At 37.9% G+C, this 17,234-nt stretch overlaps 1 protein-coding gene across 3 annotated transcripts in view; it reads left to right on the top strand.

Moving 5' to 3' along the window:
* CXADR (CXADR cell adhesion molecule) overlaps nt 1–17,234 on the top strand; it is a 69,611-nt gene that overhangs the window by 43,723 nt on the left and 8,654 nt on the right. Inside the window, exons 4-8 of one of the 3 annotated variants that reach the window (XM_087418191.1) lie at nt 384–539; nt 1,679–1,801; nt 2,348–2,486; nt 3,893–4,076; nt 5,154–8,176. In XM_087418191.1, the coding sequence (XP_087274317.1) occupies nt 384–539; nt 1,679–1,801; nt 2,348–2,486; nt 3,893–4,076; nt 5,154–5,183 (632 nt within the window). In that variant the 3' untranslated portion in view covers nt 5,184–8,176. Of the gene's footprint in view, nt 1–383; nt 540–1,678; nt 1,802–2,347; nt 2,487–3,892; nt 4,358–5,153; nt 8,177–17,234 lie in introns of those variants that run through there. The other 2 variants (XM_004440738.3, XM_014795501.2) reach the window with 2 other exon arrangements.

The following is a 17,234-nucleotide window of genomic DNA, read 5'->3' as shown; positions in this document are numbered from 1 at the left end:
AGCACCCAGAGGGATGTGACATCGCACATACTCCCAGAGGGCTTCATGTCAAGCACTGAGAAGGATAGGTAATGAATGGAGGGAGGAAAGCTTCCTTGAGTCTGAAGTGGCCCAGCCTGCATCATCCTCTCTTTTCCTTGGAGTGGAGGGGCACAGAGCTGCACCTGAGATGCTGCCAGACCTCCTTATGAATGGCTGCTTGCCTGAGCTTATTCTTGCCTGTTTTGTGTTGGATAAAGCTGAGTCAACTGGTTTTGGCAACCTATTGTAGTCTTTCAGTCTTGTCAACTCTGGACCCAAGTGCAGCATGCTGTGTGTTTCAGTAATCATCGTAAACAAATTCTATTCTCTTTATAACGTTATAATTTATTTTCTTTTCTCAGTTAAGCCTTCGAGCACAAAATGTTACATTGATGGATCAGAAGAAATTGGAAGTGACTTTAAACTAAAATGTGAATCCAAAGAAGGTTCACTTCCATTACGCTATGAATGGCAAAAACTGTCTGACTCACGGAAGCTGCCCACCTCGTGGTTACCAGGTACTGCTGATTATACAATTTGTACCATGTGCTGTTGATTTGGGGTTAAATCTAGTAGGGTTGTGTGTATGTACATGTATTTAATTCCCAAATACCTTCCCTTTTTTATACAGAACAGTCAGGATTCCATGGGAATTATTCAGCATTTTATAATGACAACTTAGTGTCATGTAGTATACATGAAGAGATATTTTTATAACGATGTCACTGTTTAGGATATTATAATTTGTTTCTTTGGTATTTTTGCTGAGGAAGGTTCGCCCTGAGCTAACATCCACTGCCAATCTTCTGGTTTTTGTTCGTGAGCCGCCACCAGAGCTTGGCCACTGACAGACGAGTGGTGTAGATCTGTGCCTGGGAACCGAACCTGGGCCCCCAAAGCGGAACGAGCTGAACTTAACCACTAGGCCACCGGGGCTGGCCCTGGTATATACTTTTTAATTTATGATAATACTGATGGAAAATGTTCATGATCATAAATTAGTAGTGGCTAAGTTATACCAACAGCTGGATCTTGAGTGCTTTGCTGAGATTCATGTTGAAGATTTGGTGATTTACCCATGGTGTGTCTGTAAAACAAAAAAACACCTGTGTGACACTAACTAGAAAGTTACACATTGGTTAAATCTGATCACTTACCTTTTGTTATAATTGTCTTGTTATTCAAACTGATTACCAAGCTCCACGCTGCCTACCCAGGTCTTAAGTAGGATTTCTCTCCACTTCTCTTTCTTTTTTTATACTAAGAGGCCAGGCTATATAACCCCTTCTGACTTGCTTTTGTATGTTTCTTCCATCTGGGGGGATGAAATAGGTTTTACAAGTCTTCCTGCTGCACCAAAGAGCATTTGTGGCATGGGATATTGTCCGTGATCACTGTGGCTCTGCTTCGGCTGAGACCCTGCCTGACTAAGGCAGCCATGGTTACTTTCGCATGGATACAGATGAACTGGAGGCACAGTTGTTTGCCTTCTGGAGACACGCATGTGTCTCCCTGGCAGTTTGTTCTGCACCCAGCTTCATTCTGTCTCACTTTTACCTGGATTGTCAAACTTAGTAGGGTTTGCCTTAACTAAAAACCCAGCAATACAATACTGTAAAACTGGGCTTTGCTCTTTCCCCTCCTTTTCTTCCCATAGAAATGACTTCACCTGTTATAACTGTAAAAAATGCCAGTACTGAGTATTCTGGGACATACAGCTGTACAGTCCAAAACAGAGTGGGCTCTGATCAGTGCCTGCTGCGCCTGGACGTCGTGCCTCGTAAGTGTCTTCTGTCTGTCTATTATGATCCTGTTGTTTTCCTTGCTTTTGTACAACCTCCTTTGGTTCAGGCAGCAAGTGCATGTTGAGGGAAGGGGATGCTAACTTTGAGCAGAGCGCTCTGTGGCTTGGTTATTAGCTTGCATAAGTCATGGAAAGGAAAAGAACACTACATTTTATTCATAAAACCTTCTTTATTATTCTAGCAACATTAAGAAGGTGAGAGTTATCAAATCAACTCTTGCACCATATTTAGCCATTATAAGTACAAGCTGTTTAGAACATTCTTATAGGCCAACCAAGATGGCTGTGAATGTTAAAATTTTTTAGTCTGGTTTTATCATTTTTATGCTTGAAATTACGAAGTTCAGAAGAAAGTTCTTTTAGTGGATTTTCCCCTGAACCAAAAAAAGCTAGTTAATTTGTCTCTTAAAGTTAATATATGCAATGAAATCAGTCTTGTCAATGTGTGTCCTTACCTTCAATATGAGTAAATACAGAATTTTTTTTACTATTAATTATTTTCTTATTAACATCTTATTCTAGCTTCAAACAGAGCTGGAACAATTGCTGGGGCTGTTATAGGAACTTTGCTTGCTCTAGTGCTCATTGGTCTTATCATGTTTTGCTGTCACAAAAAGCGCAGAGAAGAAAAATATGAAAAGGAAGTTCAGCATGATATCAGGTAACTAAGTGACATAAGAGTTGACTGATGTATACTAAATTTGTTATGTCTCTAGAGCATTAATCTCTTAACCATCTGCAGCATTTACCCCCATGAGAACTGGATAAGGCTATAGCTCTTCTCAAGACGTTTGAAAGCTTCTACTTTCAATTTCAAGTGTGCAGATCCAGCCAACCTCCATCATGCCCTCCCCCCGCCACGCCATTTTGCACCCCATTTTGAAAACCACTGCAAAATGCTTATCTCAGGACTATGCCTTGTCCCAATAAAGTCCAGGCATGAAGTTTTCAAAAAATGGAGCAGATGTTAAGGTTTAAAATAAAAGACCTGATTGTTTTAAGTGACATAGGTAGTTGATGGAACTATTGGTAATGTGATTTTATTTTTTAGAATTTTCTAAACCAGTATATCTTAACTAGAATTGTACATTGGATTATAGAACTTTCAAAAATAATAACAAATGACTTAAATAACACCCAGGAAATTGACATTTGGTAGATCTAAGATGGGATCTGGGCACTTGTATTTTTAAAATCCACCAAAGGTAACTGAGATATATATTTTTTGTTAATGCTTGGTGTGAAAATTCTTATGCCAAAATTCCCAGTTTTTGCAAACTTAAATCGGCTAAGTTTTCAGCTAAGGTCTTAGATAAGTAACTTTCATAACAAAAAAGATTTTTTTCTTTTTCTTTCTTTTTTTTTTTTTGGTGGAAATATATCTGTAGGTGTTAACGCTTTATCAACTATAAGGTGTTACATGACTATAACTAGATTATCCTGATCAGTGATACTAGAATATGAAGATATTTGAGATTTATTCCTTGTAAGACATTTATAGAATCACAAATTTTTGTGAAAACCACATTCATCATGTGTGAAGATACACACTCTATAAGTGATAAATTTGGGACAGATACACAGTTCACGATATTGTGCTTTATCGTGCTTGCTTTTTTTGTCACACACACTTTTATGTACTTAATGCTTAAATAGAGGATCTTCCCTCACTGCCACCCATGATTCATAGCTTAGATGATTGTAGGTTTTTAGAAACTTGTTCTTTGGGGGCCAGCCCCGTGGCTTAGTGGTTAAGTGCGCGCACTCCACTACTGGCAGCCTGGGTTCGGATCCCGGGCGCGCACCAAGGCACCGCTTCTCCAGCCATGCTGAGGCCATGTCCCACATACAGCGACTAGAAGGATGTGCAATTATGACATACAACTATCTACTGGGGCTTTGGGGAAAAAAAAGGAGGAGGATTGGCAATAGGTGTTAGCTCAGACTCGGTCTTCCTCAGCAAAAAGAGGAGGATTAGCATGGATATTAGCTCAGGGCTAATCTTCCTCACCAAAAAAAAAAAAGAAACTTGTTCTTTAAATTTGTATTGGGATCTTTGCTTTCTAGGGAAGACGTGCCGCCGCCAAAGAGCCGTACGTCCACTGCCAGGAGCTACATCGGCAGCAATCACTCATCCCTGGGGTCCATGTCCCCTTCCAACATGGAAGGATATTCCAAGACTCAATACAACCAAGTACCAAGCGAAGACTTTGAACGCGCTCCTCAGAGTCCAACTCTCCCACCTGCTAAGGTAGCTGCCCCTAATCTGAGTAGGATGGGAGCGGTGCCGGTGATGATTCCAGCACAGAGCAAGGACGGGTCTATAGTATAGAGCCTCTGCACCTTTCATCTCTGCTCTCCGAGTTTCCTCTCTTCTCTTGAAACATGAAAACCTGTTCTGTTCTAAATTTTGTTACCAGCCTCATAATGTATCAAAAAGACGTTAAGCAGAAACTGTAAGAACTATACTTCAGAAGTTTTGTTTGGTTATATTGAATAGTAAAGGCATTAAAGTTACTAAAGAGAAATTCACCATCTGAAAAAGATTTCCTTTAAGAGGTCAATTTTATAGGTTTCTAAATATCAATACTTAAGTAAGATGTAGCACTTTGAATATGAAATCATAGGTGAGGAAATTGGTGAACTCACATGCACACCAAGTTGATACTTGAAGCATCTGAAAGTGGTACTTTATAATTTCTGCCGTTATTTTTAGGATGCCTTTGTCAATTAATTTATGACCCGGTAGTCCCCCCAAAACTGGCACAGAAACATTCATGGCAAAATACTTATATACATTTATGTTTGTTCTTGTTTTTATAGCTTCTTTGAAAACTCTAAATGTGTTGAGAATAGCTCTAATAACATAGAAAACACTACAGTGTTCTAGAAATTATTAGTTTTACTTCGGAGTCATTCATAAACCTTGTCTATGAAATGATTTAAGTATTTAATTGATAGACTGCTACAGGCAACAGGGACATAGCTCTTTTATATGCTAAAATAAATGAGCATCTATCAGATTTATTTAGAAAGTTTGCTATCAGCTACCTCCAGTGATGACACTAGTGGTGAGGTAGCGAGGGTGGATTTTGTTGATAAGTGAGCTGATGCCTCGGGGCCTCTGGTGGTCTTCCGAACCATGACCCGCCAGATCAAATATAGAGTATTGTACAGTTCCCAGCTAAATACTGCCCCTCCACTTTAGGTGATATTTTTCTAATAAGAAAAAATTATAACTCATTTATTATTTGACAATTACAGATGGAAATTCCCTAATTATTGATTCCAAATTTTAAATGTTTTTTTTTTTTTTTTTTTTGGATAGTGTTGCAAATTATGTATTCTCAAAACGTAGTTCCTAAATTTACTCTCCTGAATGCAGTTCCTGGAGGATGTTTTCTTCATAGACTCAGAATGATGAAACAGAGTTTAAACTAGTAAGTGTCCTCCATTGCTTCTGTATTTCAGACTTGGGAGGATGTGCAGTTGCTGTTGTATGGCCAACATGTCTTTGTATAGTTGCAGAAAATCAAGTTGAGCTTTGAGAAGTTTGAGTCTTAGTTTTGTGAAAGTGATTTATTCTTTAAAAATAAAAAGAAAGAAATGAAAGCAAATGGAGTTAAAGGAATACTCCTAACTGCCAAATGTGTTAAATACTGTTTTAGTGGAAGAAAGTGAGTTTATTGTGTTTCCCTTAAGACTGAGGGAGTGTGGATATAGTAGAATGAGCCAACAGTTTCTTTATAGTAAATGAGGTCTGCAATAAATATTTTAGTAGCTCTAAAACCTTTTCCCTAGATTTTAGTAGGGACTTGGTTTCTCTTGATCTTTTTGGGTGCTGTGGTGGTAAATGCTACATTATAAAGTAATGTTGGCATGAATTTATGACTAGGCAGAGTATTGTGTGCACTTCTAATGGTAAATTTAAGCTGAATGTGTAATGGATTAGTGTATCGTTTTACATATTTGGAAGCATTTTTTAAAGTAAGTTTTAACCTTACATAATATTGCTTTTCTACTGTGTTAACATTTTCATCTGTGCCTTTTGGATAATTTAGTTTGTATTACGAAGTTCTGGTGCCTATGAGCTAGCTATCGCCTGAAAGGTGCTTAGAGGTGAAGGTACTGTTCCTGACAACGCATCACTGTGACTCCCTTCTGTCCTCACACTTCCAGTCTTGCCTCCTCTTCTCTGTTCTTTTTGGATGCAACTTAACTGTTTGTGGTCTTCATAAAGATTTTAAAATTTCAACATCCCCGACACTCTTTGTGTTTCTGATTTTATAACAGTAGCTGTTTTTGAATGCTGGATGTCTGGCCTGTTTTATATGAATAACATTTATAAGATATTATAAGAGTAAATAACAGATCACAAACTTTAATGATAAAAAATTTTTGGTCTTGCCTATTCCTGATTTCCATAAAATGAAGATTATGCTATCAGTCTAAGTAGGAATTACTAGAAAAGGTGGACATCCGTGAGATTTTCTAGTCTAGGTTGGCTATAAGTAAATCAGAATCTCTCCTAGAAGCACTTTGAGTTCAGGTCCATACCAACCACAGCCTGAGATGGGAGATTGTTAGAATGGGTTATGTGACCTTCGGAGACCTACAGGGTGTGATTGAGTTTAGAGGACAGAATTCAATTTTAGGCCTATTTTTCTTGTGACTCCATTGTAAGCTTCAGTTAATCCAAAGGTCAGATAGTACTAACTTCCCCAGTAATTCTCAGTCATCATTTCAGTTGAGCCAGAGATCAAATATTTGTACTAGAATTACTATTGGTAACGATCAAACAATTCAACAAAAAATTGTTATTCAGGCATTTCCCTTAGCAAGCCGAACAGCATCAGTCAAGGATGGAACTGCATCTTCGAAGCAAAACCATTTGATTCCACTTTACACCTGTGAGACTTGACACCGTCTTTTTGAGTTATGCAAGATAACTTGAAAAGAAATGCTGTAGAGGATGTAGTTCTCTGCTTTGAATATAGTAGTTTATAGGTGTTCTTTTTCTTATTAGCAGTCTTACTAATATTCCCGTTAGAAGGCCAAAAAAAAAATCTCTTTATTGATTACACTGACCAGTTATTCCAGGGCAAATAACTTCCTTTAAATTTGGGTTATCTGCCGTGGAGTTGTTACAGTGGAAACACAGCCTGAGTGTGTCTTAGGGGAGGTTAATTCAAGAAACACAATTAGATTATGGATATGAAGAAATACCTGATTTTCATTACAAAGATAATTTTTAAGATTGAGTTCTGGAAATTCAAAGAAAGTGAAGGGGGCAGTAAACATTTTGATTAAATATAAAGAGAACCCATTGCATGAAGTTGGATATCAAATTCTGTAATGCATGGCTTCTTGAAATAACTATTCTCTGTCTTTTTATGTGTGTGCAGCATGTAAATTTGAAGTTATGTGAATGTTTAAAGTTTTTTTCTAATCTCTCTTCATCTCCACAGTGTTTAGGGCTTTCACATGCCTTACTCTAGCGTGAACAGAAAAAGTCCATATTTTATGTGGTTAATGCTTTGATGTGTCATGTAAGGAGTAGTTTGTAGAAAATGTTGGCACAATTTTAACTTCTTAGTGGCTTGTGACATTACATATTATATATATGTACATATATCTTTATAATATTCCTGTGTTTAGTAGTGTAAATGTTCTGGGCAAGTTTTAATATTTCAAATGCCTTTGGATATTCTTGCAATAAAGGCAACATGTTCTGCGGTTGGATTTTTTACTTGTTTGCCTATTTTGACACTAAAATGGTTCATAACTGAGCACAAGTTTTACTCATAAATATTATAGAAGCAGGGAAGAATAATAAATAAATCTATGAATTGTGGTTCTGTTTATCTTATGGATGGTAACACCAGCAAATAATTTGCTTCATCTAGCCTCTTACTATTAATTAAAATCAAATTTTACAAAATACTCTGTTTTGTAATTTAAGAGCATGGTGAATATCAGTTGGGTTTGGTTTTGGTCATGAAGACTAAAAGCTTTAATCCAGGAAGAACTCTCTGATTTCTGCTAACTTATTTATTGACACATGTGTTAAGAGAACCACAGCTCATTGATTCACTTATTCTCGTCCCTAACTGTGAATTTTTGTGATAAATACACTTGTACTACTGAGAAAAAATATTTTGACACTTCACATATACAAGTAGAGAACTGATAGTGTCAGTTTCAAAAATGATTTTGTATTTAAAGTTTCTGGCTTAGGTATCCAATGGTGCAGATTTTTAAGTTTGTAAGAACAAAATTTGTTTAAAAAAACAAAAACTTGCTCTAGTTTTGTGACCTTGTGTACTTTTAAAATAAAATCAAGAAAGCAGTTTCCTGCCTCATGGTGTGGCTTCATTGTGCCTTTTTAAAAAGTGTCTCCTTTATAAGGCTTCACTCGGCTGTTCCTCCCTGCTTTCCTGAGTCAGGGTTTCCTTTCCCTCCTCCTCGCATCTTTTGTTACACAGAATGAAGATCGATTACACATCAGTGAAAACATGTCAGACATACATATATATTTCCCCACTCCTGTGCATTTATATGACAGTATATAACATAATATTTGGGGTTGAAACCTCCAAAGTCCTGTGATCATTTCACAATTTCCAGTACAAACTCAAAGAGTTTTTCAGATGCATTAAAAATGTGCACGCATATATGTATTAAATACATACGCATCTAGTTATGGTTTAAAGCTATTTTCATTGACTCTAAACATTGATTTCAGAAAAAAACAGGATGGGGTAATAATGCTTCTGTAAGAAGACATTTTGAGGAATGTTTTGTTTATACGATAATTCCTCAACCTTGGCACTTTCCGGCTGGATAATCCTTTGTCATGGGGACCCTCCTGTGCATTGTAGATGTTTAGTAGCTTCTCTGGCCAGTAGCACTTTCCCTCCCTGCCCCAGATGTGACAACCAGAAACGTCTCCAAACATTGGGGTGGGGGCAAAATCGCCCCCATTGAGAACCTTTGTTTTATACTAATGTGAAATTTTCTACTCAGGTTGAAAGGAGAGGAGCGTAGGCCTTGGAGTCAGACATGTTTGAATACCACTTATTACTAGATGCTTTCCTTAGCTTTAGTTTCCTGGTACTTAAAATGGGGATAAAAATATCCACATCACAGGGGATGTTGGAAGGTTTTAAAGAAACAGAATTGATATAGTAATGAAAATTCTTTTCATTTGTCCCCGGTAGCTGGGATGCTGAGAGTGATACACAGATTTTCAAAGAATCAAGATTATAATAAAATATGCTAAGTGAAACTGCTGAGTATAATTTAATGCCTTTAATTTAGACCATATTTTAATCTTGTGGCTCTAAAGGCTGGATCATATTTCTGGTTAATTAAATACCAAATGGCAACACTGATGAAATTGAGACAATTGAATATAAAGTAATTCGTATTAAATCAAAATGGTCTAGTTTTAAGTCTAAGGCACAATCAAATGTAATTTCTAAATGCAATAAAGGCAACAGTGAAAAGATCAGGAAGCCAGTCCTGGGAACTCAGCTTAGTTTTTCTTGCCCCATGTTTCTGAGGTATAAATCAAATGTGATTGGTTGTTTTGTTACTTAAATGATTTTTTAAAGTTTGATAACTGTACAAAAAAAAGTTGTCCTAATGGTAACTGCAGAAAAAGAAGAATTTCTCGAGTTAATGAAGATCCAAGAAGTAAATTTCCATCTAGTTAACCAAGGACTAGGTCCTTGATCAGTTTGCTTCTCGTTTCACTGCTGAGCTGTGAAAATTCGAGCTCTAATGGAGAATGAGGGAGGTGGGAGGAGATACAGGAAATTACCGAGGTAAAGCCTGATGTCAGTCGCCGACAAAGTACAACACGCCATCAGGATCTTGACTTCTCTCTTCCTAAGTCGTTGTCCCCAGTTCTAGTGGATTGGTTGTCTTAAAATGTGAATATGATCATATTAAAAACCAGATCATCTTAATCTGGTAGAAAAGGTCTCTCATGGTCCATTCCTTTATCTGAGGTTTATTTTCTCCACACCTCCAGGTACACCTTTATGTGACAGCAGGAGGCTGTGGTTCCATACCTTTGTGAACAGGCAGTTTCCTCAACCAGAGAACAGGCCCTCCTTGTTTACATGCCCTGCCAAGTGTAACTACAAACACTATTTCCTTTGAGTCATTTTTCCTGATTCACACCCCTGCCCTTTATTGACAAGCTAAATTGAGGGTGTGTCTGGGCCCTCAACGTTGCCAGTATAGGTTTTTTGTGGCCCAAAACCTTTTTCATTCTATTTAACATGCCCTCGTTACAAGTTTGAAGCTGATTTATTCGCCCTTATCCTCAGTGTCTAACTCGGACTTGCATGATGCTGAATGAATTTTTAGAATGGAAACTACGGGCACTAAGGGCAAGTATGCATTCTTTAAGTACGGGTCAGGTGTTCTGCAAGACAACTGGCCTCGTCTCTTCTAAAAAGGCAGTGTCAACAGAAAAAGGGTGAGTGTGTGCATGAGGTGAGGGGAAAGTCTGCCCACGGCTTAGAAAGTTAACTTGTACAAATACAGAATGAGAAGACCTGACTCAATAGGAGCCAACACAAAACAAACCTAATTATTATAAAAACCTGGAGAAGTGGAGAAGCCTTTTAGAAATAAATTTCTAAAACCTTCCTCAGAGATGCTAACTGAGTAGGTTGGGGTGAATTAAAGAAACGAACAGTATTATGTGAGTTATTTTTGTCTTACATGATTAGTGTTCAGAAATGACTAGGCATTTACAATTCATTTCTATGTGTAATTGCATTAGTTTGCTAGGGCTGCCATAACAAAGTGCTACAGACTGGGTGGCTTAAACGACAAAAATTTACTGTCTCACAGTACTGGAGGGTAGAAGTCTGAGATCAAGGTGTTCGCAGAGTTGGTTCCTTCTGAGGGCTGTGAGGGAAGGATCTGCTCCAGGTCTTATTCCTTGGTTTGTGGATGGCAGTCTGCTCTGTGTGTCTCTTCACATCACCTTCCCTCTCTGTGTGTCTGTCCTTGTGTCCTAATTTTCTCTTTTTATGAGGACACCAGTCATATTGGATTAGGGCCCACGCTAATGACCTCATTTTAACTAACTGTAACTTCAATGACCTTTTTCCGAAAAAGGTCACATTCTGAGCTACTGGGGATTATGACTGCAACATAGGAATTTTGGGGCACAGAATTCAACCCATAGCCATAATGATGATTGGAAATTATGAAAAAAGACTAATAGTGAAAGTTGATGTGGAGCATGTGATGCCCAGAAATTTTTGTTTAACTTTTAGTGGTATAATAAAAATATCAGCACCTAAATAACTATGCCAACGTAGTTATTTCATGGTTCTCAGTCTCCCCCATCCCCACCCCCAGGAGTGTACTATCTTTATTTCAAATATGTGTGACCATAATACACTGTTAACCTCACATGTGCTTCTCAAGTGAAAAAGAAGTAGTTGATGAAATGGTTATGGATTTGTCTTATGAATCTTGCTGACAAGATGAAACTATATTTTTCCAGGGAAATAGTTTTAAAATAAGTTCTGTATTTTAAGTTACTTATAGTTTTTATGGATCTGAATGTTTTTTTTAATATTTCAAATATAATGCATGATATAGAGTAAAATGTAAATCACAATCATGTTTCTCAATTTCTGTCCCCAGTTCTCTTCAAGAGGCATAGCTGTGTTTTAAATTTTGTTAGTTTTTTGAATGGGTAATCTATTCACAGGGCACAAAATTCATAAGGTATAAGAGTATATAGTGAGAAGTATGATCAGTTTCTTATTTATCCTTCTAGAAATGCTCTAGACATATACAGGCACTTGTATGTGTATGAGTTTATCCTGGATATTTATACTGAAAAGTTGACAGTGAATGGATTGGTCATGGAGGGTGAGGGAATATTAAGTTTTTGATTGGAGCAACTGAAAAATTATGATGTTGGACTGGGAAAGATGGAGGGAGAAGCTAACTTGAAAGTAGAGTGTCTGTTTCTATTAGAATCTAGGCAAGATGATAGCAGGCAGGTGAATCACAAACCCGGACCTAAGTAGAAAACTCTGGGCTGGAGATAAAAATTTGGCCATCATAAGCACAAAAATAGATTTTAAAGATAAGAATAGATGAAATCATGGCAGAGAATGCAGCGAGAAATAAAGGTGGAAGTGGGAGCCCTGATTCTTTGAATGTTGGGGTTCAGTTTTGAACATGTGGAATTTGGGAAGTTTATGAGATACCTAAAGGGAGATGTTGAACAGATACATGGATATATGCACCTAGCGTGTGAGAGAGGGCTGGGCTGGAGATTGAAGGTTGGGAGTCAAGAGCATGTAAATGTTAAAGATTATTAAAGACAAGTCACCAAACTCTGGGCACTTCACTTAAATAGGAAGTAGGAAAATGAAGGGGGGGAAATATATTTATATACATGGTTGATGTTGTGGGGGTCCAATGCTGCCAGCCAGTGGAGCGAGTATTCCTGGAAACTTTGGAAGAGCTGCTTGACTCCATCTGCTACTCCTCCTGTTGGAAGTTTTTCTAGTATTTTGAAGAGTTCCTATTTCTCAAATTTGGATTTTTATTTTGTAGGGGATTGCTGCTTTGGGAGAGGAGAAAAATGCCCATCAGGGATCCGTTGATTGAACAAATTTTATTTTGATATTAAATGCAATAAGTGTAGTGTGGGGGCACCCTTCATCAGTACTCCCGACAGGGTAACACCATAAAATGATTTTGGGAGATAGCCTGCCAGGTTCTATTTGGATGACCTTAAACACACCACTCAACCTCTAGACTCCTTTTTCTTACCAATAAAATGGGGATAATAGTACCTACCTCGTAGAATTGTTCTGGGATTGATAAGTTAATACATGTCAAGCAGTTGGGCTGGCACCTGGTGAGTGCTCTGTAAGCGTTGGTTGCTCTCATCATCATCGTTGTATTATAATAGTAATATTTGCCTCATTTCTTATTAATATAGGATAAGGTAACTATATCCCAGTTTTCCCAAGACAGTTCTCTCCTATGCCTGTTATCTCACTGTAATTACTAACAGCAATAAACCTTTAGCTCTCAAAAATGTCTCAGATTGGCCAATAAGATCTATGCTTACCCTACCTTTGGGGTTTGTAGAGAAGTTTGGAAGGAGAGTCTTGGTGATATGTTACTCAGCATGAAAAAAGGAAATGGCCCTACTCGCCTCTGTCACTGTTGAATCACAAGCAGCACTAATATAGTTATATTTTAAATTTACATATAATTAAATTTCCTTTATGTTTAGATTGTCCCCAAAAGTCTAGAACATGCACCACTACAACTGTAATGTGTGGGATCGTTCCATGAGTTATTTAGAAATAACTTACCAGTAATGGGAAACAGTGAAGAAATTTCCATCTCTATAAGCCAGGATGTGTTTATAACTCATTGCATATTCAAAATTTGATTTTCATCTGCCTCAATGGTGGAATATTTTGAAAAAAACTGTTTCCTTGTTAGGACAGCATTGTAACAACAATAAATGAATTTAAAAATATTTCACCCAAATGATACCACTACCAAAACTTTTCTGTTCTATTTCTCTTCTAGTGTATTTAAGTATATATATTATTTTTAAAGTATATGTACTCCATTGGTTTCTTTTTTCCTACTTGATATTGTATCAAGGTACACATCTTACCTGTTGTTAGAAGTATTTATATATATCCATTTTAATAGTTGCATGGTTTCATTAAGTTGATGTTCCATGATTCATTATTTTCTTATTTTTGGATCTAGAGTATATTTCCAATATTCTGTTATATGTAATATTGCATTCCTAGAATTTTTTTCCCATTCTTTTGAAGAATTTAGAGCACAGATATTAAAACAATGGGTTGTTAGGACAAATTAAGTTGTGGGATTTAAGTGAAACCACTGTTGTTTCTTACACACCAGATCATTTCACAAGCTGTTTTTTGAGGATGCAGTGATTTCTAGACTACAACTTGAGGAACCTGGTAAGGGGAAAAAGTGAAGTTCTGGCCTTTTTAAGCCAAAGGCATATGTAGGTTAATTCTACAAAACAGGGTGAGATCACTCAGGTAGTGTGTAGAATGAGAAGAGGACCCGGGGGTCAGTCCCCTGGGGCACAAAAGACCAAAAAAGAAACAATTTGGGGAATGAAGTCATTCACGCTGACAGACCAGTTCTGGTGGAATGGTAGGGCCAACCCTTACTTCAGTGTATTGAAGCATGAATGAGGTCTAAGGGAGTAGAAATACAGGTAGCATTTAAAACGGCAGCTGGCTCAGATAAAAGTCGTCTACAGAGTCCAAATTATATAAACGATGAAGTGGTTATTGCTTGTCTCTCCACCTCCCGCCTCCACCAGATCCCCACTGGCTCCTGAGACGTCTGGTTCATAAGACCCAATTTGAAAGCTATATTAGACTATTCTTTCAGTGTTCTTGGCCATGAAGGGAAGGAGAAAGCCAAGGGGCACAGTAATTAGAGTCTGGCAAAGGTTAGCTTGTGAGGATGGGAGACACTTGAGCATAATTAATGTAAGCTGTGGAGAAGGGGCCTGGAAAGAAGGAAGGAGCCAAAAGGGGATGTGGTGGGATAAACTTGAAGAAGAGGGCAAGGAGAGCATTTTCTCCAGAGACTGAGGTGGGAAAGTGAGTGAAGTTGGGAGCAGATTTAATAGGTTCATGGCTGTGTGGATGGGATGTAATCAGATGATCTGACTTTTCTCCATGAAGTTGGGGGTGGGTAGCTAGGTGGTAAGAGGACTGAGGGAAGAGGTGACATTTAGGAAATTTCAGGTGAAGAATGGGAGAGAGAAGAGGCTAAGCGCACAGAAAAGCGACTGAATGGTCCTGAGAGTGCAGATGAAGTTTGGACCATGAATGTGTTACGCCGGGCCTGTTTAGGGTCTGGTACTGCAACTAAGAATAAGTGCTCAATAAAAGCGTGTTTGTATGAATTTATGATTTGTTTCATTTCTATTGCTTTTATAAAAGGAAACAACCTTTCCCATTCATTTACTACTGCTTATAGAAGTCTTGGAAGCATCTAACCTCAGGAAGCCCTGAAGAGGTGACAGACCACATTAGAAAGAAATAAGAATCCATCTGATTATGGAAGCAAATAGATGGCCATTGCTCTACAATTACCTATTTTCTAGGCAAGAGTTGATTAAAGGTCTCCACTTCCAGGTTAATTTTCTTAAAACACTTATGTTCACTCTCTTGCTGAAGAACTTTCCTGGACAATTTCTAACAAAGTCCAAACTCGAGCCTGGCTTTAGACTTTCACAACTGGCCCTCCACCTACCATACTTACTCTAAGCTTACTTACACTTGCATATACATGTATATTTTTTTTCAAAAAAATAAGGTTTTATACACACTTTTAAATTAAATAAATCCTCTAAGACCATTCTGTATCTATGTATCCATTATGTATCATCTATGCATTGGTCTATCTAAAACAACCTTATTTGTTTTCAAAACTGTATATATAACTACATCAAAGTGACGCCGTATAACTTACATTTAACCAGTGTCCAGTTGATGGCCATTTAAATTGATCTCATCTTATTGATATAATGAGTAAAATGACAAGCAGTATGTTTGCATATACATCATTTTGCATATGGGTAAATGTATCTTTAAGGTAAATTTCTAGAAGGGAGGTGCTGAGTAAAGAGTATTTTGATAGCTATGATTAAATACCTTCTTAAGAAGGTGTAGCAGCTCCTGCTGGCAGTGGATGAGAGTGCTTATCTCCCCTGAAATCCCCACCAATACTGATCCAACTTTTTGATCTTTCCCAATCTCTGAGAAGAAAATTATCTCATGGTTTAAATTCTATTTGTTCAGTTGAGCATCTTTTCCTATGTTTAAAAACCATTTGTATTTTTGAGAATTGTGTTCATAGCGTTGCCCATTTTTCTTTTTTTTTTTTTTGTGAGGAAGATCAGCCCTCAGCTAACATCTGATGCCAATCCTCCTCTTTTTTGCTGAGGAAGATTGGCCCTGGGCTAACATCCGTGTCCACCTTCCTCTACTTTATATGGGATGCCGCCACAGCATGGTTTGCCAAGCAGTGCGTCGGTGTGCGCCCAGGATTCGAACCTGCGAACCCCAGGCCGCCACAGCGGAGCGCGTGCACTTAACCACTGCGCCACGGGGACAGCCCAACCCATTTTTCTTTTGTATTACTATTCTGCTCATTTGGAGGAGCTTATAAATATTAATAAAATTAGCCCTTTGTGATATGAAATGCAACGTTTTTTGCCAGGTTATCCTTTTTCTTTGACTCTGTTTATGGTCTTACTTTTCTCTGCCCATGTAGTCCTAATCCTTCTGAAACTGTCCTGGTTCAACCTCACTTCTCGCTCCTTGAAACTGTACCTTCAGAGGAAGCTGGGGGTCACCTGTCTTCACGTGTTTGTCTCCTCTCCCTAAGCAGATGTTGGACTTCTCAAAGGCAGAGCATCTTTACATCTAAGTGCTCAACGCACATCGATTCTCAGTACTCTTTGTTGATGATAATTGTAGCAGCTCTGGCTATGTTCATATCAAGGCATTGCCACATGTATCCCCATCACAGTGTTTCTTCTTAATTTATCTTTGGTTTCTTCAAGTTTCTCGAGTTTTTGCTCAGAGCAGTTTTATGGAATCAGCACAAACTAAACTAATGAAGAAAATGAGTTATCTTGCACTTGAAAAGAAGATGTGTCTAGGTCACATGTTAGGTCAGCTGTCACACACTATTCCAAGTTGAATGTTGGCTGCTGGCACTGTGCTCTTTTAGTATTGCTAAGCAGGACGTTTTTCCTCTCACGTAGTCCCAGAACTGTCAACGGTGAGAACATTTCCAGGGAACAGTAGAATGACCTTGCAGTTCTGAGAGGAGAAAGTGTGATAGAGAAAATACTAATGACTGCGACTTGGAACTTGTTGGAAAATCAGTCCTCCAACATTCAGCCTCCACCAGTCTTTTGCTCTACTGACAAGGAGGGGACATTTTATGTGTTTACAGAAACAACAGAACACAAAGCAAAATGAAATAATTACATGAAAGGAAATGTAATCTCTGCCCTGACAACTAAAAGATATTATCTGCTATGTCTAGGACAAGGTAAATATGCACTGTATAGTAGCCAACAGGGCTTTATGAACATGTTTATGTAGGTTTGATTTAAACTTTTTGTGATATTAGGGGCAAAAGATTTGTGATATAGTTAAGTGAGGAGTTTATGTAGCAGTTCAAATTTTGTAAAAACAAAACAAAAAAACCCTGCAAAATATGCATAGGCTATGTTATCTAGTTCAATATCATTTTATGGAAAAATCAAGATCCAGAAAGGTTTTGATTTAATGGCCACATAGTTAGGAACAAAATCCAG

Source organism: Ceratotherium simum, chromosome 27 (genome assembly GCF_057802395.1).
Source record: "Ceratotherium simum simum isolate JZ-2026a chromosome 27, ASM5780239v1, whole genome shotgun sequence".
Taxonomy (NCBI): domain Eukaryota; kingdom Metazoa; phylum Chordata; class Mammalia; order Perissodactyla; family Rhinocerotidae; genus Ceratotherium; species Ceratotherium simum.
This window is presented reverse-complemented; position numbering and strand designations above follow the sequence as displayed.